Here is a 24,461-nt window from a genome sequence, read left to right on the forward strand (position 1 = left end):
GAGCAAATACCAGCTTAGATCCAGAAAACAGTGTTGCTTGAAACAGCAAGAATCCTGTGAAGATACATCTGCAGTTCCCAAGAACTTGGCTAGATCTTGAATTGCAGAACACCATCTACCTGTTTAATATCTGACTGACAATGATGATAATAATAATTACTGTTATTACTATTATTAAGTATCAATGCAAAATTAATTGGCTCTGTTTAACATTGACTGTCCTTTCCACTCCATCAGCCCCAGCGGGCTCCACTACTGAGGAGACAACAGCATTCCTCATTTACTCATCCTCAAAAATGCTTGCTTCCTTTTCTATCAAAATTAGAATATCTTCCTTTCAAAACACTTCTGTGGCAAGTGACACTGGTGGAGCTTCATTCTCCTGAGCCAGGCCATACGTGTTATGTAATAATTCCCCACTAGCTATTTAAGAGAAGAAAGTCTTTTGCGATTTCACTTTTAATATACAGCTTCAGATTAATCTTTTAATAGTAACAGGTGGTCTTTGTCTTTATAGCTCTTCTGAAAATATAACCAGCAGTTTTTCTTGAGTTACATGCAATTCTGAGCACAGATGGCTGTGTTATTTTATTGCGCTTCAAGTTACCCTCTTGTGGGTAGAGAACTAACCCCCATAATAGGAATGGAAGAGAAAATTCTGTCTCAAAATCCCTTGCGTCACCATTGTTTAAACAACTTTAGTATACATAATGATGTATATGATATTGAAAACATTTTGGCAGAATACTATAGGAATGAATAAATAGGATCAGAACATATTTGTACCTGTTTGCTCTCTGGATGCCTGCAGTCATGTCAAGTGAACATTATCTTGATCTGTTTTACACTATGACTGAGTAGATTTAATTATGTCTGTTATACATGCTACCTCTTGGGCTCCAAAAGGAATAGTGTAATAGATTCTGAAGGTATTGGTGCTCCTTCCAAGTCTGCCACTATCAAAAAAATATCCCCCAAAGTATCTTAATCTTCATCTGCAGTCAGGGCTGGCCCTGCCACTAAGCAAACTAGATTATTGCCTAGGGTGCCTGCCTTCTGGGAATGCGAAATTGGGCGACATTATCAGTAATGGGGGGGGGGGAGTTAGCCTTGCCTAGGGTGCCAGACAGTCCAAGACCAGCCTTGTCTGCAGTGTTGGATATTGTATCTATTAGTTAAGGTGCTGACAATTCGTTGTTTACAACTTGTCTTTTTAAAAAGTACCTTTTGTGATTCTGGCTTAAAAATAATTATAGCCTTTTAATATATTTTGGCCAAAAATACACCATGGCTACATGCAAGATTTGTGTATGTATGTGTGCGTGTGTGTGTGTTTCTTAAGCACGAGTGCATTCTAATTAAAGTTACAAATTTCCATGTCTCCTTAAATATCTCCATGAGACACTTAAGGATGATCTTTTTAATCTGATCATGTACCTTTTCAGCCCCTGAACCAAATAGGATATGAACCTGAATAAGAGTGAATGGCTCGAGTCCAAACTTTACATAGAACTTCATTATTAAAATTACAAATATAAACCTATAAAACTTATTACAAATTTTACTGTGTTATTCACTATCCCTGTTCAGCATACCTGAAACTCTCTAAAATCTGCAACTTATAAATCTTTTATTTTAGCCTTATTAGGAGTTCCATGCTTGTTAATATGCCTGCAATATGAAGTTTCAGAATGTCAGTAGAACTAATTATTGGTATTGGCAATATTCAGACTATCTGTTATCTCAGAAGTTTTCTTTGTACAACCCCTCTGTTCTTGTGTTTGCTCTTAAAGGCTGCGTTCTCGTTCTCATAGTTGCAAAGAGAAGCTTAAAAATTTAACAGTAATCACATGCTTTTGAATGACCTACTTAGGACTACATGTTACAATGTCTTGATGATCACCACAAAGGCTTGAATCACACATGTTCTTGGAGTTCCGTGCTTCCAAGGAACATGTAGGCCAAATTTGGATTAGAACTTAGGGGGTTACCTAGAGACCACAGGGTTTGGGGTGGGGAGGGACCTCAGGGGTATAATGCCATAGAGCCATAGGCACCAAGGCTTCCACTTTCACTGGGAGAGATCAATTGTAATTCCAGGAGATCTCCAGACTTCACCTGAAGGATGGTGACTCCAATTGGGACTGTGGTACACATGGAAAAGAGGGTTCAGTCTCCCCCCATATAGGATCACTTTCCAGGGCTGAAACAGCAAGGAGTGGAACACTGTTTGCTCCCTTAAGAAGCTTATGTTTAAATTACGTAATTAAAGGTGCAAATAATGTCTAAGACCCATCTCAGGATATGAAAACAGCATGGGGGTGATTGGTCTAATGTCCTTTCTCCATACATGCTTGAGTCCATATACAGGTTGGGCCTGTGCATACCTTGGAAGTACAGAATTCCAATTGTATAGATGAATCAGAGTCCTCTTGGCAGCTGTAAGGGCACTGTATGAATTGACCCTTAGGGACTATACACCAAGTAGGCATTCAGGGATTGGTGACTGATAAAGAATCAGGATTTTTGCTCATATGTCACAGTGGCACACAGGCACATCATGTTGGTGTTTATTATGTTGGGGAGTGTCATGGGTGATGATGAAAGGGAGCTGCTGGCTGCAGCAGAACCAGCAGCTGAGTCCTCTGACAGCACAGCAGCCGGTCCCTTAGAAGAAACTGACAGTTGGTCACTGCTGCCCTCATTCCCTGCAGTTGAAAGGCCACAAACACAAAGCCCCCCCCCCGACTCACCCTCACGGATGACTCATCTTTGAGAGAGACTTCAGCAGGATGGGCCACCCGATGCCAAGAAGTGCAGTTGAGAGCTGGGCACTCCCTCAGTCCAGAGTCCTAACAGGAGCCTGGCTGGTCTCTAATTGGAAACAACGGCAGCAAGCCATTTAGCTCCCTGCTCTGGACTGATTCCCCTGTGGAAGCAACACATCTAACCTTGTGACGTGCATCCACTCCGGCTGGCTTTGAAACCTGATCTTTCAGCTCCTGAACTACTGGCTACGAATGACTTGGCTATCTGTTGGTGTGTTGTGGAAATTGTTCTTTATTGGTTCCTATTCTGCTCTGCTCTGTTGGCTCTGACCTTGGACTGGCTTCAGACTCTGTGCTTAGACTTGCCCTGGTGGTTCTCTCTCTGCTCTTCAATTCATACCCTGTCTGGGACTGGGTCTCATTCCGTGCCTGCACCTAGGGCATGACAGGGAGAGGAGGTTGCCTTTTTTGAAAGATCTCCTAGAAGGATCATTTTAATATTGTAGTTTTGATATCCAAAACAAAATTATGTCCAGCTACGGAAATCGGATTCAAAGAAATAAACTGTTGCAAGACATTTTAAAATGTCTGTGTAACTCAGAAAGTGGGCATTACTAACTTGAACAGTCCTGTCAGGCACATTAATACCTCTTTGATTTCCAATCAGGAAATCAGTCAGGCATGTCCTGCAGTTTCATTTTTTAAAAAATTCGCAGCAAACCAGCTCTGAAAAAGATGAGCTAAAAAAACAAACTGGATTACAACAACTTGTTATCCATTCTCCCTGGAACTGACTGAACTTTTGTTATAATCAGTGTTTGCTCTAAACTGTGCACATGAGTGACCACTCATTAACACAGGAAACCCTGCTCAGCAGCAGTCTGGAGCCATGCAGGGTCTTGCACTTCCCACTGCCCATTTTAAGATTACAGCAGTTATATTCAGCTCAGAATGCGAACTGCTCCATTCATTGGGGGGCGGGGGGAATAGAGCAAACATTGGTTATAGCAGAAAAAAGTGCTAGTCTGTATAATTTTTCTTATTCAGCCATTGGAAGGAAGGAGTCCCTATCCCCAAGGGTTGCTTCCTAAAGAACCATGAAAGGCAATCAGTGATTTGGATTAGGAATGGGTACAAACCTAAAAAAGCCAGTTTGGTTTGAGGTAGCAACTGAACTGAGCCAAAAAGGCCCTCACCCAAACAGAGTTGGTCCAGCAAGTTTAGTTCCTCTTGTGGCCACAGAAATGGGGGATTGCTCAGGAAGGGTTAAATGGCTGAGACCCATTTAACCTATCCATTTCGCTTCCTCCCACTTTGAAGCAGGGGGCGGTGGTGGTAGAACCAAAGGGTTTAAAGGGCTGGCAGTCATTTCAACCTAATGGCTCACAGGCAGACCTCCCCCATACACTGTTAGGTTGAAATGGTTTGCAGCCATTTTAACCTGACAGCTCAGCTGCAGACCTCATCTGTTCAGCTATTAGGTTTAAATGGCCCCAAACAACTGAACTGTACAAAAATCTGGTCTGAACTGGCCCAAATTCAATTTTGGCTCATGAGCCAGTTCATGCCCATCCCTAATTATGACTGCATTTTGATTAATTCAGCTTTTAGTAGTACTAATCACAGTGCAAATATGGGTTTTTAATTGTTTTAATTGTTGTTTTAATTGTGTTTTTATAACGTTTCATTTATATTGTTGCTTATTTTATATATTTATATATTAATATTTGCCATTGCCTGGCTCCACATCAGGAGCCTGATATTCCTTCGAGGTCTCCCATACAAATACTAGCCAGGGCCTACTTGAACCCTGTTACCTGCACAGAAAAGCTCTCTTGAATAGTTCAGTTTTGCATAATTTGCAGAAGCCAGTTTGAGAGCAAGGCAGATAATATTTTTTTTAAAAAAAAATTAGTAACACAGGCATTGGTGTTAACCATATTGCCTAGCCCTTCCTTATAATACACAAACACTTTGTCAGAGAGAGAGAGAGAGAGAGAGAGAACGTCAGGCCACTAGCATATCTCTGAGAATGAAAAAAAACCTCAGTTCCCATTGCCTTTTAAAAAAAAAACTTTGCTACACTCAGTAAATTTTGGGGGAAAATTCTATATGTATATGTTGATTTCGCCTTTTCTCATTTCCTGATATTGCTTCAGGGCAACAACTCTTATGGCAGGGCTCCATATTCAATTATGAACTGAGCTGTTCTTTCCTGGAATTATTGCAGCATATTAGGTGTTTGTTCTTCACTTTGCACTGATGGGCAAATTCTACCTGGCTTGTGTGCATCCCAGTATAATCTAGTCAAGGGACGCAGTTTAAATATGCTTGCTTGCCAAACTACTTGCGGAACAGTTTGAATTTACAATACAGAAGCATTACATGGTCCTTTGGTTTGTGTAAGTCAAGTAGGAGATACCAAGGAGTGCACAAGGTGTTGCATTAGTGCAGGAAAATGCATAAGACGATATATTGATATATCAAGATGTTGTAAACTTGGGCTGTGCAGCTGTACTGTGGTTATGGATCTCAGGGCCAAGCAGAACATTTTACCAATTTCCTCTCTGGGACCGTCATTGAGTTTTCACAACAAATGTAAGATTCACAAAACTTTCATATCTTCTTCGTGGTCTCTGTGCTTCACACTCATGGGATAGTGCGCCTGCGCCGATCCCCGAATCGGTATCTGAAAAGCCCGGGATTTTTTCGCGCTCGGCGCCACCGGGCATGCACAGGCGTCCCAATGCGCATGCTCACCGGCACCAGCGCGGGGATCCCGCCAGTTCCTTTCTGACCGCTGCGCTGAGAGGTTTCCTTTCCGTTTCCCCGGTCGGTGAGAATCCTTGGCTTTGCCTTTTTTTCTCGTCTTAGCCCGTTTATAGTTGTTAGTTAGTTAGTTAAATTGATAGTTTAGTATAATTAGTGTAAAAAAAAAAAAGCGTTCTTTGTTTGTTTGGCGAACTGCCCCTTGGGGTGCTTCGCTCCCGCTTTCCCCCGTTTTTCTCTCAGATCATTCTGAGTAGTTTTTTTTTCTGCGGCTTCTTTCTATGGAAAGTCGCTGGGGTTTTTTCAAGCGCTGCCGTGTTTGTGGAAAGAAGATCGCCCCTCCGGACGGCCATTCCCTGTGCCTGTTGTGCCTGGGAGAAGCGCACCGAGTTGAATCCTGTCCGCACTGTCTCCGCTTCTCGAGGCAGACCAGAAGAAATCGGGCGGCTCGTTTATCGGCGGCGCTCACCGAATCGGCGCTTCGCCCTCGTAGACCGATGGAGTCATCAGTACCGAAATCGACCGACGCCCCAGCACAGGAGCTTGCATCGGCCGATGCTGCTCCGATACTGACTTTGACCGATCCGCCGGAAGAGCGTGGCTCCACAAAACGTTCCCGCGAGGGCTCAGTGGATACGCCCGCTAAGAAGCTCTGAGAGGACTCGGGGACCCGAGCTCCTAAGAAGGCGAAATCAAAGGAGAAGCGGAAGCGACCCCGCACTCCTTCCCCATCGGTCAGTACACCGGCGTCGGCGATCCCTAAACCGCCGAAGAAGATCTTGGCCTCTCCACGCCGAAGCCCTGTGAGTCACCAGCGTCTGTCGGCATCGGAGCAGGAGCAGGAGATCGACCTGACCCAGCGCTCGTCATCTTCTGGGTCCCGTCGACGGTCGGCTAGCGAATCGGCCTCGGAGGCAGAGCCGTCGGCACCGATAGTCCCGTCGGTCCCGTTCAGACCCCGGGACAGACGTGAACCGGAGCCGTTTCATGCGCCTCAACGCTTCCCGATACCACCATGGGAGCAACGCAGGTGGCAACCGCCCTACTCTCGGTACGACTCCTGTCATTGGTACCCGGAGGACTACCAGGACTGGGAGCGAGCATCGGAATATTCCTCCATGTCGAGGGTCTCGCACCGATCCAGGAAGGCGTCGGCTTCGGTGTCGGTCCCTCCGGATCGACAGTTGGTTCCGGTCGAAACTCCACGTAGTCCACTGCCGGTCCAGCTGCCACCGCGAGAGTCGACCCCGATCCTTTCAGAGCATTCCACCCATCAGGACTCTTCATCGGAGTCGGACGGCGAAGTCCAGGACTTGGAGCCTTCACCGGTCTCCCAGACGGCTGAGGATCTCCCGATTTCGCCCTCGGAGGATCTAAAGTCTTATGGGGACCTCATGAAACGCATCGCTGCCACCCTCCGACTACCCGTGACCCAGCCAGAACCCGTAGTGGACGACAACGTGTTCGACATAATGCAGAAGAACACGTCCACTGCGGTCGCTCTACCGGTTACCAAGGTGATCCTTCAAGTGGTCAAGGAACCTTGGAGCAAACCTTCTTCGACGCCGGTGTCATCCAAACGGCTGGACCACATGTACAGGGTCCAGGAGACAGGGGCTGAATTTTTATTCACCCATCCACGCCCCAACTCGGTGGTAGTCTCCTCCTCCTCGAAGGCCAGGAAGGTTCACTCTTCTCCACCGGACAAAGAAGGGAGGAAGATCGACGGAATGGGCCGCAAGGTCTACTCAGCTGGGGCACTCGGCATAAAAATATCTAACTATGCAGCCTGCATGGCTAGGTATCAGTATGCCGTGTTGGAACAACTTGCCCCGTTCCTCTCTTCTCTAAGTGAGGACAAAAAGGCCGCTGCAACCAAGCTGCAGAAAGAAGGTCTCGCTGTGGCCAGACAACAACTGGCTGCAGCGAAACACATGGTGGAAGCCTTAGCCAAACAGATCACCTCTGCAGTCTGCATTAGGCGTCACTCCTGGCTTCGGTCTACGGCACTCCACCAAGACACAAAAACCTTCATCGAGGACCTGCCTTTTGAGGGTGACGGGCTCTTCAGCGCCACAACCGACACGGCGCTGCAAGAGTTCGATAAGAGCGTCAAGACCTCCAAGAACTTGGGCGTCCAATCCACCCCCAAAACTTCTAGATCCAAGCAGTGGCCTAAGCCCTGGACCAAGAAACCCTACCAGAGGTTCTCCCCTGAACAATGGCGTCCCCGGCCTGCACAGCCTGAACGACCCTCCTACTCTGGTAACGGCAGGAACCGTTACAGGGCCCAGCCCTCCAACAAGTCTAAGGGGGCTCGTTCCCAGAAGCAGGGGGTTTGACTTCCTACAAGCACGCGTCATCGCTCCCACTGTTGGCTCTTCCATCCGCCTACGCCCCTTCCTGCCTGCCTGGGAGTTGATCTCCACAGACAGGTGGGCGCTGTCCATCGTAAAAGAGGGCTACAAAATAGAGTTTGTTCAGACCCCAGACCAGTCCGTGGTAGTTACCACTCCCCCTTCCCCACCTCTGCTGGCGGAGGTGAACAACCTCCTACAGAAACAAGCCATAGAGGTAGTTCCGCCGGAGGCCAGGACAGGAGGCTTCTACTCCCGCTACTTCCTGGTCCCCAAACGGGACGGGGGCTTGAGGCCTATCATGGACCTTCGGAGTCTGAACAAATTCATTCTGTACCAGAAGTTCAGAATGGCTACCCTGCAAACTATCCTGCCTCTCATCAATCAGGGAGACTGGATGGCGACCCTGGACCTCAAGGATGCCTACTTTCATGTCAGCATCCACCCTGCGTTCAGGCGTTTCCTAAGGTTTGCAGTGGGTGCTCGGCATTTCCAGTTCAGGGCCCTGCCGTTTGGACTGTCTACCGCTCCTCGGGTGTTCACGAAGCTGATGAGTGTGGTGGCTGCCCACCTTCGTCTTCAGGGAGTTGTTGTCTTCCCATACATCGACGACTGGCTTCTTGTGGCGAAGTCGAAGGAGAGTTTAACAATGCACATTGCCATCACTCTGCGTCTGCTCGACACCCTGGGATTGCAGGTCAACCTGGAGAAGTCCCATCTTACTCCATCCAGGACAGTTCAATTCATAGGGGCTCTATTGGATACAGATCGACACCGAGCATTCCTTCCTTCGCAGAGAGCAAAGGACATCATCAATCTGGTACAGCTTCTTCGAAGGCGGCAGTGGGGCATGGCCCAGCAGCTCCAGCGGATGCTGGGGCTGATGGCTGCGACGACAAGCGTGCTACGTTTTGCAAGACTGCGAATGAGAGGACTGCAACTATGGTTCTTACGCCATTTTCGTCCTCTCAGAGACTCGCCTCGAAAGAGGTTTTCCATCCCACCTGGGACTATCCAATCTCTGCAATGGTGGGGATCGGAGAGCAACATCTGTCAAGGGGCTCCCTTTCATCTACCAACCCCTACCGTGACTATCGCTACCGATGCTTCCATGTGGGGGTGGGGAGCTCACCTGGAAGGTCTATGTGTGGGGGGCCAGTGGCCTCCGAAACTGAGTCGGTGCCATATAAATTACCTGGAACTGCTGGCGGTTCACTTCGCCCTTCGCTCCTTCCGCCCTCTGTTATCAGGGAAGACTGTGGCACTACTTACGGACAACACCACTGCCCTGTGTTATATAAACAGACAGGGGGGGACGGTGTCCCGCAGGCTGTGCTCGCTAGCGATGGATCTCTGGACGGAGTGCCTCCAGTGGGACATTTTTGTGAAGGCAACACATCTGCCGGGGGTCCTCAACATTCAGGCGGACTCTCTCAGCAGGGGTGGAGCTCTCCCACACGAATGGGAGCTGCAATGGCGGTTCCTGGAGCCGGTGTTCCAGCGTTGGGGGTACCCACAGCTAGATGTCTTCGCCACAGCAGAGAACAAGAAGTGCCCCTTGTTCTGTGCCAGGGGAGGGGCGGATCCAGCCTCGCTGGGAGATGGACTCCTGCTTCAGTGGGGGGGCTGGTTTCTTTACATGTTCCCACCCTTGCCTTTACTGACAAGGGTAGTCCACAAGTTAGTGCAGGAGAAGCCACGTTGCATCCTGGTGACTCCTTGGTGGCCCCGTCAGAGCTGGTTCTCGATCCTGCTCCAGCAGTCGAGGGGGGTCTTTTACCAGTTCCCGACAGATCCGGACCTGTTGTTGGCCCAGGGCGGGCACGTACTCCATCACAACGTGCCTCACCTGAAGCTGACGGCGTGGTTCATCGACCAGTAGGGTTTTCCACCAGGGTCCAGCAAGTCCTCCAAAGCAGCAGGAAGCCTTCCACTCGTGCCTCTTACGAGAGGAAGTGGAAGAAGTTTAGTAACTTTGTGGCTGACTCCCCTACGCCGCCTGACTCTGTCAGGCTGTCGGCAATTTTTGAATTTCTTTTAGCCTTGGTGGATGAGGGGCTGGTATTCTCTTCCATCAAGGTTTATTTGGCAGCTATCTCTGCTTTCCATGTTTCAGTAGAGGGTTACTCTGTTTTCGCTCACCCTCATTCCAAGAGGTTTATGAAGGGGCTGTTTCGCCTTCACCCCCCTTCTAGATCCCCTCCACAGTTGTGGGACTTGACAAGTTGACTTGTCATCCCTTTGAGCCCATGGCAACATGTTCCTTACAACTTTTGTCTTGGAAGACTGCATTTTAGTTGCCATCACCTCGGCACGTCGTGCGGGGGAGCTCACGGCGATGCACTGTGACTACCCCTACCTTGCCTTTAGGGAAGCGGGGGTCTCCTTAGCTCCAGACATCACTTTTCTCCCCAAGGTGGTTTCCCAATTTCACCTTAACTTAGAAGTTTGGTTACCCACGTTTTACCCTAGCCCTTCCTCGGATGAGGAGCGCAGGCTGCATGCGTTAGACGTTAAACGTGCCCTCTTGTTTTATTTGAATCGTTAACGGGGTTTTCGTAAGGACAACCAACTTTTTGTCTCCTACTCTGCCCCCAAGTTAGGGTCCAAGATTTTGTCTCAAAGACTTTCCAAGTGGCTTACTGAGACAATTAAACTTTGTTATTTGCTGGCTAAGAGGCCTTTACCTGGACCTGTTCGTGGACACTCCACAAGGGCGATGGCCACGTCGGTGGCGTTTCTGAAGGGTGTGTCCCTTTCCGACGTCTGCAAGGCGGCTACCTGGTCTTCTCCGCATGCCTTCATGAAGCACTACGCGCTGGACGTGCATGCTCAGCAGAGGACTCGGTTGGGAGCTGCGGTGCTGCAAGCTGTTTCTTCAGGTTGACCGTTTTCCCACCTCCAGGTATGCTTTGCTTGCTAATCTCCCATGAGTGTGAAGCACAGAGACCACGAAGAAGATAGACAGGTTGCTTACCTGTAACTGTAGATCTTCGAGTGGTCATCTGTGCATTCACACTACCCGCCCTTCTTCCCCACTGCTGACGGTCTCCCTTCTATAGGGGCTTTCAGCGGTCATGAAGGAACTGGCAGGATCCCCGTGCTGGCGCCGGTGAGCATGCGCATTGGGACGCCTGCGCATGCCCGGTGGCGCCGAGCGCGAAAAAATCCCGGGCTTTTCAGATACCGATTCGGGGATCGGTGCAGGCGCACTATCCCATGAGTGTGAATGCACAGATGACCACTCGAAGATCTACAGTTACAGGTAAGCAACCTGTCTTTTTTCGAAGCCACTAAGAACATGCCAGATTCTTGTCTTGCTTATATCTGTTTATCAGTAGGGTAGATCTTAATGTGAGCTATCATGAAGAGGTTAAATCCAGACACAATATTGATTTAAAAAATATTAGGATGTCATGTCACAGAATAAAGGAAGCAATCGTTCCAGAATCTAACTGAATAACAGGTGTTCTTTGCTTAGGATGGAAAATGACAAGGTATATGCATATATATTTGCATATTTGCAGGGTTGTAGAAGTTTTTTTAAACTTTAGAGAGTTGGTCACCAACCTGTGTTCACTGAAAGGGAGAATCAAGAAAAGAAAAAAATATTTAATTCTGGAACTGGAAATCTTTGTTCAAGATTTCCCATGGCCTGCCCTTCAATATGGGAAGGCTCTTCACCCTGTAGTTAGAAGAGGACAGACCACATTTGTGATGTCAAGAGAATAAACAGCTGACACATCTTCAAAGAGGCTGTACAAAGGAGTTCTTGGAGGGCAGGAAACCCATCACAGTAGAGCAAAGCATGAACAATGCTGTGCAGTCGAGCTTAGAGAAACCTATTTAGCAACATATCAAAGACTGAACAAAATATTAGTAAGGTTGGACAGGGAAATTATGTGACAGGTTCCCTTGCTGATTGTGGAAGTTAGGAACACATAAAATAAATTAAACATAAAGGCTGACATCTTCAGTTGAGATTAGGAGATTTGGGAAAATGAAAGGTGTTATACTATTAACCACATAGCATCAGGCTTAATGCAAACAGCTTTTGTCACAGCAAGGGGTGTGTGAGTTGAAATGGACAGGTGATTAAAGGATTGTGTGGATTAGATCTTGATTTTGTGCATGTACCATCTATATGTTATCCATAGTTATCATGCTGCAAAGCCAGCCATATTTTAGTGATCTGTATTTATCATTCAGGCCTTGATTTAGTTTACCTGCGTGTACCAATAACCTTAATAACAAAAAATGGATTATATCCCACCTGATGCACCCTCGGGAAATCAACCATTCAGCTTCATCAGTGTGCATGCACACTTGGTCAGTGTGCAGTGTACATTCACACAAAAGCGTATACCAAAATTAAACTACGTTGGTCTTAAAGGTGGCAGTATACCAAACTTTGTTTTTGTACCACAATGTTTTTGTCTCTGTGTTATACTAAAAAACATGTTCCCCCACTCATATACCGAAATGATACAATCCTGTTGGAGCTGCACCATGTTCATTTTTGCCTGTTAGTATAATCTTTTTCTTTCACAAGAAGCTCAGGTTTTGATATTGACTAATTGCCAGATTCAGGAGTTCTATAATGATATAGCATCTATCTAAACACCACTTTTACATTTCAGTGTTTCAATATGATAGGCATATCATATTGTTCAAAGGAGGCCCTTCGTTGTTATTAGGAGTGTAAACTATCAAAAGAATCTTGCTTTGGCTTTCAAGCAATAATTCTGCACTTTGCTTTAATTCATTACTAATAGACTACCTTGATATCAAAGTAAATTTCCAAATTGGGAAAATAAAACTCATCAACTTATTAAACTACCTTATATAACAATTTAATTGTATGACAAAAATCTCTTTTTGCAATATTGTGTCATTAAATATTGCAAAAAGAGATTTTTGTCATACAATTAAATTGTTATATAAGGTAGTGTCTAAGCACACTTCTTCCTTGTCTGGATAACTCAGGCTAGCCTGATATCATTAGATCTTTGAATTTAAGCAGTGTTGGCCTAGTTAGTATTTGGATGGGAGACCACCAGTGGATACTGGGGTCATGATGCGGAGGTAGACAATGGCAAACCAGATCTGAATATCTGTTGCCTTGAACACCCTATGGGGCACCATGCGTCATCTGTGATTTGATTGGGTGGGGGGGAAGGAAAACTTCATGACTGGCTCATTTCCAACTCAATATGATCTGTCCAATATGAAGACTTATTAATACTGTTCTATGATACCAGGGACAGTTTTGGACTTTGGAATGAAGCAATAAGCAAAGCGCATATACATAGTAATTTATGTTCATAAAAGTATAATGAAATTCAAAGATGGGATAAGATTTGTAAATACTGGAATAGGAAGATAAGTATTGACATAATTGGACAGCCAGATTTTTTTGTTGTGCAAGTTATTGCAGTAACAAAGTATACTGAAAGACGTAGGTCTTAGAAGCACTTTGTTTTATATGGTAAATGTTCAAGATTTATCTTGATAATTCAGCATGTTTGAATGGAAAAAATCCATTTTTTAACTACCAGCTTGCCTTTTCAAAAGTAACATAACCTCCAGGTACTCCTTTTCACAGGCTGTTATGACAGTTTTCTCAGAACCTGTCTCTTAGAGATAGGATGCACACAGTACTTGGTTCTCTGCCCAGTATTCACAATGACACCAGCTTCATAATTGTAGTATTAAAGTAGAGGTTTTCATACCTCCTTGAAAAAGAAGGCAATTAACCTCTCCTTTGTCCTAGCTCTTTGATCTATAGATATAGAAGCACCTCATTTGATTGACCCCCTGATTATAATAAATTATATTGTTCAGATTTTTGCAGGCAGATTTCTTTTCCTTCATCAGATTTTAAATTTAGCAATGATAATAATTAGTGAATTATACTCTTCCACATGACATTATCTCTTGAGCAAAGTTAGTTTTTAGTCACTGACACTGCTGTATTCTTATATTAGGTTTAGAAGACTCTGGCCATCAGACTGGAATAATTTAGAAATAAATACCAGGAAGATGAATTTAAATGTCTTTTTGTGTAAATGTAAAAATGCAAGATTACTTCACCTAATGGTGACTTTGTTTAAAATCACCACGCAGTTTGGAGAAAACAAAAAGGTATTTCTTTTCTCCTTACATGCATGATAATAATCTGATGTAAAACTGAAGCACTGCTCTAATAAAAGTTAGTACCCAGAAGCAATATATAGCATAGTCACTCATGCATAACATCAACATTTGATGCTTCCATGTTTAAGAGTTAGAAAGGCTATTCTGCCAATTATTTTCATTGCCTCTTCAACAAATATCAGCACTTTACTCATGTAAAATGTTTTTCTGTCACACAGCTGGAAGTCTAGTGCACAGTCATAGTGGATTTACTAACTAGATATCATTATCGGATTCTCCTGATACTTGAACATATTGTTTACCTCAAAGGCACCTTTGGAAACTAACTTGAATTGTAGAAGAGTGCTAGGGATTATGTATAATACTAAATAGCGTCAGATGTACAAAGTATTCTGTACTGTGCTGCTTTAGGTTAAGCTTTGTTACTTGACCACATTACTCTTATGAAGAGCAGATGGAAGAAAGACTGATTTAATATTTTAAATAGAAATTGTAGGTGGGGTTCCATTCTTTCCCCAAGAAAGTTTTGCTCTCTATAAACACCTTCTGAGATACCACCGCACATGTTGATGAGTGACTGGATGCTTTCATTTTCCAGACAATAGTGTGTAAAAGTAATATTAATACTAGTGGAGTTGTTTTTCACCCTCCTTCACTGAGAAAGTGCTCAGGAAAAGAGAAGACAGTTTTCTTCTTGCCGCTAAAATGAAGGAAATTGCTACTCTTCTTTATGGTGGAAATATTACTTCACCTTCTTCCACCTTAGATCTTTTCAGTATTGCCTGTTGTGGTGTATAAACACAGAGACTATGGCCCTTTCTGCTTTTGTATTTACTACAGCTTTCACCTCCCACTTCCGTTGCTTTAAAAACCTGCTTCCATATTCACTTGTGCACTCACCTCACTCTCCAAAACCTGCTTCCATATTCACTTGCGCACTCACCTCACTCTCCCATCGGATTTTGAAATTCCTTCCACCTCTATTTCCCAACATTCTGCTGTCACTCCTTTGTATCTCCGTAGTTTCCAAGAGTGGTTTTTCAGAGCAGTATTCCCCCCTCCCCCTCTTAATTTGCTTCCAAACTTTTAAAAGCAGAAATATTTCCTCCGATTTCCCCCTCCCCTCCCCTGGCAGGCTAATTGGTCTGTTCTTATTGGTCAGTTTCACACTATGCATGCCTTTTGAAATAGGAGATTAGGAAAGTAAATTAGCTTGGTTGGTTCTGGACTATTTTGTTTTGGGAGAAAAGGTTTCCTTTTAAATTGACTCTGACCACAAACATTTCAAATGTGAGAATAATGCTGTGGAACTTAGTTTGTGACAGCAGCAGCCTTTTTTTAAAAAAAACTGGTCCTCCATCTTTCACTTTTTGTAATTTCTAAATAGCAATGGGGGGGAACTCAGGCTGCAAAGCACTGACATCTCCACCTCCCCCCTCTCCAGCCAAGTGTTCAGCATTGACTCTAACTAAATTTTTTAAGCAGTGCCTGGCAGTGGGTTTTTTTTTCTCCAGCAAACTCCTCGACTACTGATAAGGGGGGGAAGGGGATGCTAATAGCTCCCACACAGTAAATTCAGCTGGAAGAATCTCCTATTTCAAAAGGAATGCCCAGTGTAAAACTAACCAATCAGGAGAAACCAATTCCAGAACACTACCCAGGTTTTCTCATTGGTATGTAGAATATATACCCTGCAATTCTCAATACAAATCGGAGAGAGAGAAAAAGGTGTAGAATGCAGGTACACCATTCGAAGTAAACCCCAACCAGCTTGACCTCAGTGAAAATCAGAAGTAAGCTGTGTATGCAGAATGGACCTGTGATACTCTCCTCTTCTGTATTTACTATCCACATTGCCTGACAGTTGTTTTCTTGTGGCTGATGCTGATTCACAGAAAGAATGAGTGCTGCTACCTTTTCCTCGCTCCTTGATTATATGGCCTAGCTTATACTAAACTTTATTTCCATTCTTAAATTCACTTTAGAATTTTTAGAACAAAAAGAAGAAGTAAAATCAAATAAAGTCTGACATAATAGTGATAATTTGGGCTACCTTCTCAACATTGAACACACAACTGACTTTATATGGTTCTTCAGTGGGGAAAACTCAGTTTGGTTTTTTATTTTAAAACAGTTAATGCAAGGAACATACATTTTGGGGTGAAAGTTGGTACTTTTTGCAGATTCGTCTGACCATAGAATTACATAGTCTGGAAAATGGCACTTGCTGAAGGCAATGATTATTTCCAAACCAAAATATAACTTTTTAGTTCCAAACTAGACATAACAGTAGTAAATGTCCAACAGTTCCAGCAAATACCATATTGGTTCAGTCTGCACATAGTATGATCCACAGAGTTGGGACGCTGGCATTATCTACATGCTTTCAGTTCCAACATCCTCCCTTGTGGATTCCCATACTACAAGATTTACATGTTGGAGGATATAATGTTGTCATTGGGCCAGTACTTTACCCTTCCCTTATAGAGAGTTGCATTGTAACTTTTGTTGTAGTTGCAATTTTGGCTGCTCCATAGGGCTCTGATTCAGCAAGGCAACAGATGGTCTTGATTGTTTGCCCTGCAGTTGTGGTGGTTGGATTGGCAGGTGGTCACCCAGAAATATTGTTATACTCCGTGTGTATTCTTACTCCTGATGTGATCCTAACTGAATAAGAGCACTTTAAAGACGCAATCAGGGTTTGTAATTTTTAATGTAATTGATTTTATATATATATATTTTTAAATGTAACTGATTTTAACTGTTGTACATCTCCCTGAGCCTGGCAGTGGCCAGGATTGGGTGATTCATCAAATACAATTAATAATAATATTAAAAATATAAAAACAGAAATTAAATGTAGGGCATGAAGGGTGATCTCCCTTGACTGCAGAAACAGTCAAACAAAACAGTCTTTATCCACTGGCAGAATACAACAACTGAAGGGGACAGGTGAGCCTGTCTGAGGAGAGAGTTCCAGAGTTATGCTGACAACAACTTGATATTCTCTTGCATATCTCCAAGGCAGATATATCATATAATGGCTGTACTTCTACAATTCTCAATAACTAAAATGTATATTTATTAATAGTAAAAATATAACAATAAACTCAAATACAATCTATAGTGCATGTGTTTATCAACATTATTATATAGTTGAATAAAAATATGCTGGTTTTATATTGTCCAATATCCAGATCGTTTTCAACTACTTTTGTTTCCATGAAATGCAGTGTAGCTGTGGTGTTTATGCTTCTATCAGCATTTTCACCAGTTCACTGTTATACCAGAACCAGGCACAGTACATTGGTTGAGGGGGCTTATGTTACCAATTAACACTTGCTCTTTCCTCAGTATACTCTGGTGATGGCCAGATACATGCCCTATTCCAGTGCACTGGCATCAGATTTCTTGCAGTTGTTACTGCTAGATTATCTTTTTTTTGTTTATCAAAAAAATTAATTGCATTTTTATGTTTTTCCTTCTAGTGTATCTTGAGGATAGTTTTGTAAAATCTGGAGTCTTCAATGTGTCAGAACTGGTGCGGGTATCCAGAAGTATGTATATTCTTTTTTTTCCCTTTAGAACATAATTTATGTAAAGTAATTGTTTATAATTAGATCTAAAAGGATTTCATGTTGCTCCACGACCAAAATGTAAAATAAAAAGGCCAATAGAAATCTGGACATATGTCTATGAAGTATTTTTAACTCCCATTCTTGTGACATTTAAATAAGATATCTGAATTGAAGGGATTTGTTCTTTTTATTAAGGACACAGATTCTGTATAATACAGTGTTTGTGGGACCCACGAGGTTCAGTGTCTATTGTTGGTCTTGGATGTTGAAGATCATAGCTATAAAGTTTTGTAAATTCACTTGTTTGGCTTTGGGCAATTTTCCATCTGTTTGAATTTTTTAGATTATATATGCAGAAGGAATATTAAATAAAGCTAATGCTACCAATAGTATAAGGTTCACAAAATAACTATGCCTTACTGCATCAACTTTTTGATGAAATTATGGCAAAATTGTGAACACTTGAATTTACCTTATATTGAGCCAGACTGTTGGTCTGTCAGGGTCAGTATTGACTGGCAACAGCTCTCCAAGGTCAAGGTCATTCAGGTCATCTCCTAACTGATTCTTTTAACTGGAGATGCTGAGGACTGAACCTGGGACCTTGCTTGCCAAGCAGGTATTCTAACACTGAGTCATCGCCCCATGCCAAGGAACTGAGGTTTAAGTTGTAAACTTATGGGTCAGTTATTATTTAAAAGGTATGATGTAGAGGTATTCAGATGATTTCATTATCCTGAAAAGGTTAAATATCAAATTTCTTATGGGATGTCCAGAAAGTTTTAATAATAGACTGTGATAGAAATTGGTTAAACAAATAATGTATTTCTGTATGCTAATAAGTAATGAGTAATAAAGGTATAGAATACTGATACATTTTGTTTTAGATATGTGCTAGCAAATAAGTACTTTAGGAATGGTTTTGATCTACCAGTAAAATAGTGGATTATGACTCCACTGGAACAATGAATCTTTCTCCAAAAGGTATCTATTCCTTGGAGCTAGACTTTTTGGTGAAAAGAGTTATCCACATGTTTTCAGTGTGTAAAATAGTTGAGTCAGAATTAAATGTTATTACTTGACAGGGCCCACCCCTTCTCCTGTCATGCAGTCCAGTTCAATTAATTTTCTCTTTAATGCAAACCATAGTTTGCCATTACATATGAACAGGCAAGCTATTATTTTCCCTTGCTGTACAATCCAAGGTTTCAGTGAAGTAAATCAGAACAGATGGCAGAGGGGGAAGAAATGCATAAGCCCAAGTTCAAGGCTCACGCTTGACACTATCATGGTCTGGTGCTACTGGGTATGCCTTCTGCATGAAAATGGAAAAGAAATTTAATTGCCAGCCATGAATCAATGGTGATTTACATTATATCCATTGATGTACTTACAGCTTCTTCTGTAGTAGAGATTCTGCTCATTTATCCACAAAGCTTTTGAGCAAGAAGTTATGTTTGCATATTTATCTCCCTTCATAGTATTGCCTGCCTTCTTAGTATTATCTGAAATATTCTTAAACATTGAACATTGTATAAAATACATTCCTGTTATGTAAAAACAGTAAATGTTCTGTAGCATGTGAAAACAGGCCATTTCTAATATATCTGGGGTTACACTGTGCATTTAGCAAATTAAAATTTGAACTCTTCTGCTTTTCCAAGTAGTATGGGTTTTAACCTGCAGTTACACCAATGGAGCAAGTTCATGGATGAGATTATCCATTCCTTCGCAGCTTCCCAACTCTCATAAATGGCACTACTGAAGGACTGAGGACCTTCCAGAACATGGTGTCATGAGACACCAGGAGCTACAACAAGAAGGCAGACTCTGCTCTGCTTCCCTCTTGCACAAGTAGACATTCTAAAGAGAAAGAAGGAGAGCAATTATTGATCCTTATTGTTGTAGCACATGGTACCCTGCTGTGGAGGGTGTCCAGACCCACTGCAGTGATATTTTGGGGATGCAGGAGTCTGCTAAGGGATAAGGATGAAGAATGGGTTCTGGGGAAAATAGTGTCCATGAACTCACTCCATTAGTGTGAAATATCAGATCCAAACCATAGTATTAATTGTAAGCAAATAGTGTAATATATGCATATATATTTACACAACACATACAGCATGTCGTATAATTGTTTGTATCCCAAAGAGTTTGTTTCCCAGCAGTCATTGCTTTATCAATTGAAGCAAGCATATATTTGTCATATTTTAAAGCTATACGAACATTTTGTTACTGCCTATAGAATGAAAAGGTGAATTCCAAAGTTTATTATGAATAATCATATACAATATAAACATAGAGTTCATTAAAAGTTACAAGTAGCAAGACAGCTACATGACTATGTGGCTTTCTAGGTATCAGCTATCTCAAACCTGGAGAGGTGGCATTCAGCCTTCTGAAATGCACAGATAGATAATGTATTTTCAGATTACCCAAATAGATCAAACTAGTTTACAGACAAAGATATTTATTGGGTTTTTTTTAACCTTGTGGCCTTTAGAGATTTAGAAAGTAGGAATGATTCTTTCAATACTATGTTGTTTAGCGCCTATAACCCAGGGAACCGGAGTGAACTTCCCAATTGGAGAACTTCCGAGCCAACCATACTATCATGATATGAACTCAAGTGTAAACCTCCAGAGATCACTGTCCTCTCCACCAACCAGGTAAACATACTACCAAAAAAGAAGTGTCTGTGATTGATGTGGCTAAGTAATATTGGAGATGGATTATGACTTTGCAGTATAACTTTGTCCTTGTTGTATGTACGGTGCAATTATATTTTTAATTAATGATGTATAGAGAAATTACTGTTAAAATTAGTGTGAACTCAGTGTGCACTAGTATAATATATACAAAAATTCAAATACAAAACATTTCATTTACAGTTCAGTCCTGAGCAGAGTTAATACACCCTTCTAATTCCATTGTCTTCAATGAACTCAAAAGGGCGTAACTCTCTTTAGGACAGCTTTGATAGGTAATTACCTCTTTCTTTTTTAAACATCTCGTAAATACAGTGGCAGTTCATTTATGCTCATAACTTTCAAAAACCGATGTAAAATTTGATTCAGATTCAGATGTAAATTTTTAACCTTGAAAATGCTGACTTAATTACTTAAGAGAGCAAACTAACCCAGCTTTGCTGCAATTTGACTTCTTTTCATATAATGTGTTGAAAATTCTAATAAGTTTTAATATTCCAAATCAAATTTATATTTTATTGTATTTTGAGTGATTCTTTGAACTAATGGTATTTACATATATTTCTCTTTGTTGAGGAATTTGTACTATGGATTTGTTTGGGAAGGGTTTTTCAGGAGAAAATGCTTGAAGAAATTTATTTTGGCTTATTTTTTCATTATTATTCCTCTTTGTTACTTGTTTGAAATTTTTTCCTGATTTATTATTTATTTTTATGATGTTATCCTGGTCGTGAATTTGTATAACTTATTATATACACTTTAAAAATGTAGACTAATAAAATGACTACAAATACTCAGATGTTTGCGAGTGAGAAGCATAGAATGATATATTTTATGACATTACCCTAAGTCCCTAAAATAGAATGACAGCTTTTAAATGTCAAGTTTTGTAATTAGATTATCAATACTCTCAAGATATTTTGCAACAAGCAAAACAATACTCAAGGGAATTTAGAGAAATCTATACTAGCAGTAGAAATATACATAACCTCAGCATAACGTGATCCATAGGGTTTGGGTGTAGAAAACAAACAAAATCAGATTCTAGTTTATCAGTAGGTAGCCTTGGACATAATGTGTAATGGTCTGTTGAAGTTTTATGTGCTTAGTTTGTTCAAAATAATATACAGAATGGTTATTAAGATCACTTCATAATTCTTGTTCATTTACAGTAAGAGACCCAAAACTATATCCATAGATGAGAATATGGAACCAAGCCCAACAGGGGACTTTTATCCTTCCCCAAATTCACCAGCTGCTGGAAGTAGGACATGGCATGAAAGAGATCAAGGTGAGTAAATCCATCTCATATAAAATTGTTTCCTGTTTTTGTTGCTTCTGTTATTTTCTTTTTAAACTTTGGATACATTAACATTTTATACTTTAAAATTCATCAGTCAAGTTTAACTCATTAAGTCAAAATATTTTTGGAATTTTCCAGCTGGAATGGTTATGTTCAATAGCAGAAATCAATCTCATCACCCTTATTATAGTCTTTTGCAGCCATTACTAAAATTCAGATGCTACATGCATGCATACTGACTCTTTTAAATGAAACAAGTTTCACTGGAACATAAACTTATCAAGTTAGAGAACTGTAGAGTTATGAATCATCTGGCTCCCTTGATGGATAGCAGAAAATAAACTCCAATAAATAACTTGAATAAATTCTTAAAATCGAACTTTTGCAGATATCTCAGAACTAGGGAGCTAACTTCATAATCTTGTGAATACCTACCTGGGAGTAAGTCCTATTGAATTCAGTGGGATTTACTTCTGATTAGATGTAATTAGGATTGCATTGTAACAGTTCAGTCCTAAGCAAAGTTATACCCTTCTAAGTCTATGTAAGTCAATGAATTTAAAAGGGTGTAATTCTGCTTAGGATGGTACTGTAAGGTGTCCACTTTTTCTGGCATAGTTCCTGCAGCCCTGTAGTCTTGAGTAGCAATCTGAGGGCCAAGGAAGATGTGGCAGAAATAATGATTTTTTTTTTTCATCTTTAAAAGGTGACGTCTAGGGATGCAATCTGAAGTGAGGACACACATGATAGGAAAAGAGAATTTAACTCTTTTCTCCTGTAAAGATTTGCTAATGGATGACTACTCATTGTTGCATGCACACATGTTTTTAATTACACTTATAAGTTTTAAAAAAGCCCCACATTTTTCAAAGGGCCTCTTTTTTCCCCTATGAGATTTTAATAGTTGGGGGGAGGTAATTTCAGGTAACAAATCATGGTTTTGGGGGGGGGGGGGTTAAAGGGTAAAATACTTGTCATCACTTACATATGTTGCTTCAACCTGAAATGCACCTGTCATTTACCATTTAAAGGCAGAGATCCATGATCTTTATCATGTCTGTACTGACTTCAAGGGGCTTAGAAAAGCGTGTTTAGGATTGCACTATCATGGTTAGGTTTGTACCCTCTCCCCCCGTATGTGGTACGAAGAACCTTGTACTCTTCTGAGCAGCATGGCTTGGTAGTCCCCAACCCGAAGAATGTCCACCCTGGCTTCTGCCTGGTGGAACATGCTTCTGGTTGAGATTTGCTACAATTCTGCAGGGTCTGCAAAATGAAACAGTTCCACCAAGCTTTCGGATGATGCTGTGGATGTCCACAGGACGCTGTCCTTCTTGGTTTATCTGCTCAATCTGCCTCAATTACAGTGCCTATACACATTGGCTGTAGCATCAACTGATCTGAGTTGAGAGAAATATGCCCCCCTGATATTGTTCTAGCATCCACTGCAGTCAGACACTATTAGCTGCCATCAGATATTAACTTAAGTACTGAAATATTTATTGGATGAAATGGTGGATGTTTTTATGAATTTTATTGTTTTATTATGTGTTGTGAGCCACCCTGAGCCCACTTGTGGGATAGGGTGGGATACAAATAAACTACATAAATAAAAAGGTAAATCTTTTTACATCATAGAGAAGCAGAGGTTATTGGCTTCACCAGTCTTGTTTCTACATATAGGGCTGCTGAAGTCCAAAGAACATCCTTAATCTGAGTGGCACTGTTCTACCTTCTGATACCTCACATCTCAGCAATTCGTTCTGTTTTCAAACTAATACATACAAACTAATCAACATTCCACTCCTACAAACTGCTTACATGCCCCCAAACTGCCAGCTGTTGCTCACTGAAAATTCTAAGCACTTGTAAATGATCTTACTCAGTATTATTTCATGTGTGGTATTATTTAAATGCACTTTCCTAGGCTGTATAAAAGTTCAAATTTTTGTGTAAATCAGCATGTTTTATTGGTTTCATCAACTAGTTCATAAATTTTAAGAACTATCTAAATAGAAAACTTGATTTCAACCACATCTTTTAATGGAATAAATAGCCATTATGTTGGAGATCTGTAATCAGATTTTATTTGGGACTGTGGCACCCAACCACCTGCCCAGGAAGGGGGAATTAGGCCCAGTAAAGAGTGGAAAAGACAAGCAAAGACAAGTTCCTGTTTCTTACCTACCAGGAGAACTAATTTCAATTAGAAAAACAGCATGGGGGATTAGAGTGTTTTTTTCCCCTTTTAAAGTCAAAAAATAAAACTTCAGCCTAGTGCTGTGATCTAAATTATACTGCCCCATCTTGTTCCTGCTTTTTTGCACCAGGTAGGATATCCAATAACACAGCAACATAACTTGCTGTTGGTCAACTGGTTTTTCTATTGGGGATTTAAATCGGTTCTCTCTGTTTTGCCAATTGTTCCTGCAAAGGCTGTGAGTGATATGCTCTAAAATAAATAGCTTGTAAACTGGTGGTGACCTGAAATAACATTAGAAAGTTGTATTTCTGTAGATTTGACTCAGAGTTTTTTTTTAAAAAAGATTAGTTTCAAATGAAGTTTAAACATGTGCTTAACTCCGTTAAATGACAACCAAGGTGTTAATATAATAACTTTCGTGGGATCATACTTGCTTTTTATTTCTAGTTTAAATTCATCTTGTTTTGGTTTATGTCCATTGAATTTGATGTCCCTATTTGGTATTGTGAAGATCTTTTGTGCTACAGAATATGTTTTCAATAACAGAAGGATCTCATCTTTTCTTTTTGACCTAGAGACAGTTACCCACTCTCAGAATGAACAAATGTCTGTCTTGTCC

General features: G+C 41.7%; 1 protein-coding gene across 17 annotated transcripts in view; it reads left to right on the plus strand.

Moving 5' to 3' along the window:
• The window catches only part of NFIB (nuclear factor I B), a 407,796-nt gene that overhangs the window by 307,542 nt on the left and 75,793 nt on the right, over positions 1-24,461 (plus strand). For all 17 annotated transcript variants that reach the window (XM_060237273.1, XM_060237278.1, XM_060237274.1 and 14 more), the window contains exons 4-6: positions 17,539-17,607; positions 20,177-20,297; positions 21,509-21,627. In XM_060237273.1, the coding sequence (XP_060093256.1) occupies positions 17,539-17,607; positions 20,177-20,297; positions 21,509-21,627 (309 nt within the window). The remainder of the gene's footprint in view (positions 1-17,538; positions 17,608-20,176; positions 20,298-21,508; positions 21,628-24,461) is intronic.

Source organism: Heteronotia binoei, chromosome 4 (genome assembly GCF_032191835.1).
Source record: "Heteronotia binoei isolate CCM8104 ecotype False Entrance Well chromosome 4, APGP_CSIRO_Hbin_v1, whole genome shotgun sequence".
In the NCBI taxonomy this organism is placed as follows: Eukaryota; Metazoa; Chordata; class Lepidosauria; order Squamata; family Gekkonidae; genus Heteronotia; species Heteronotia binoei.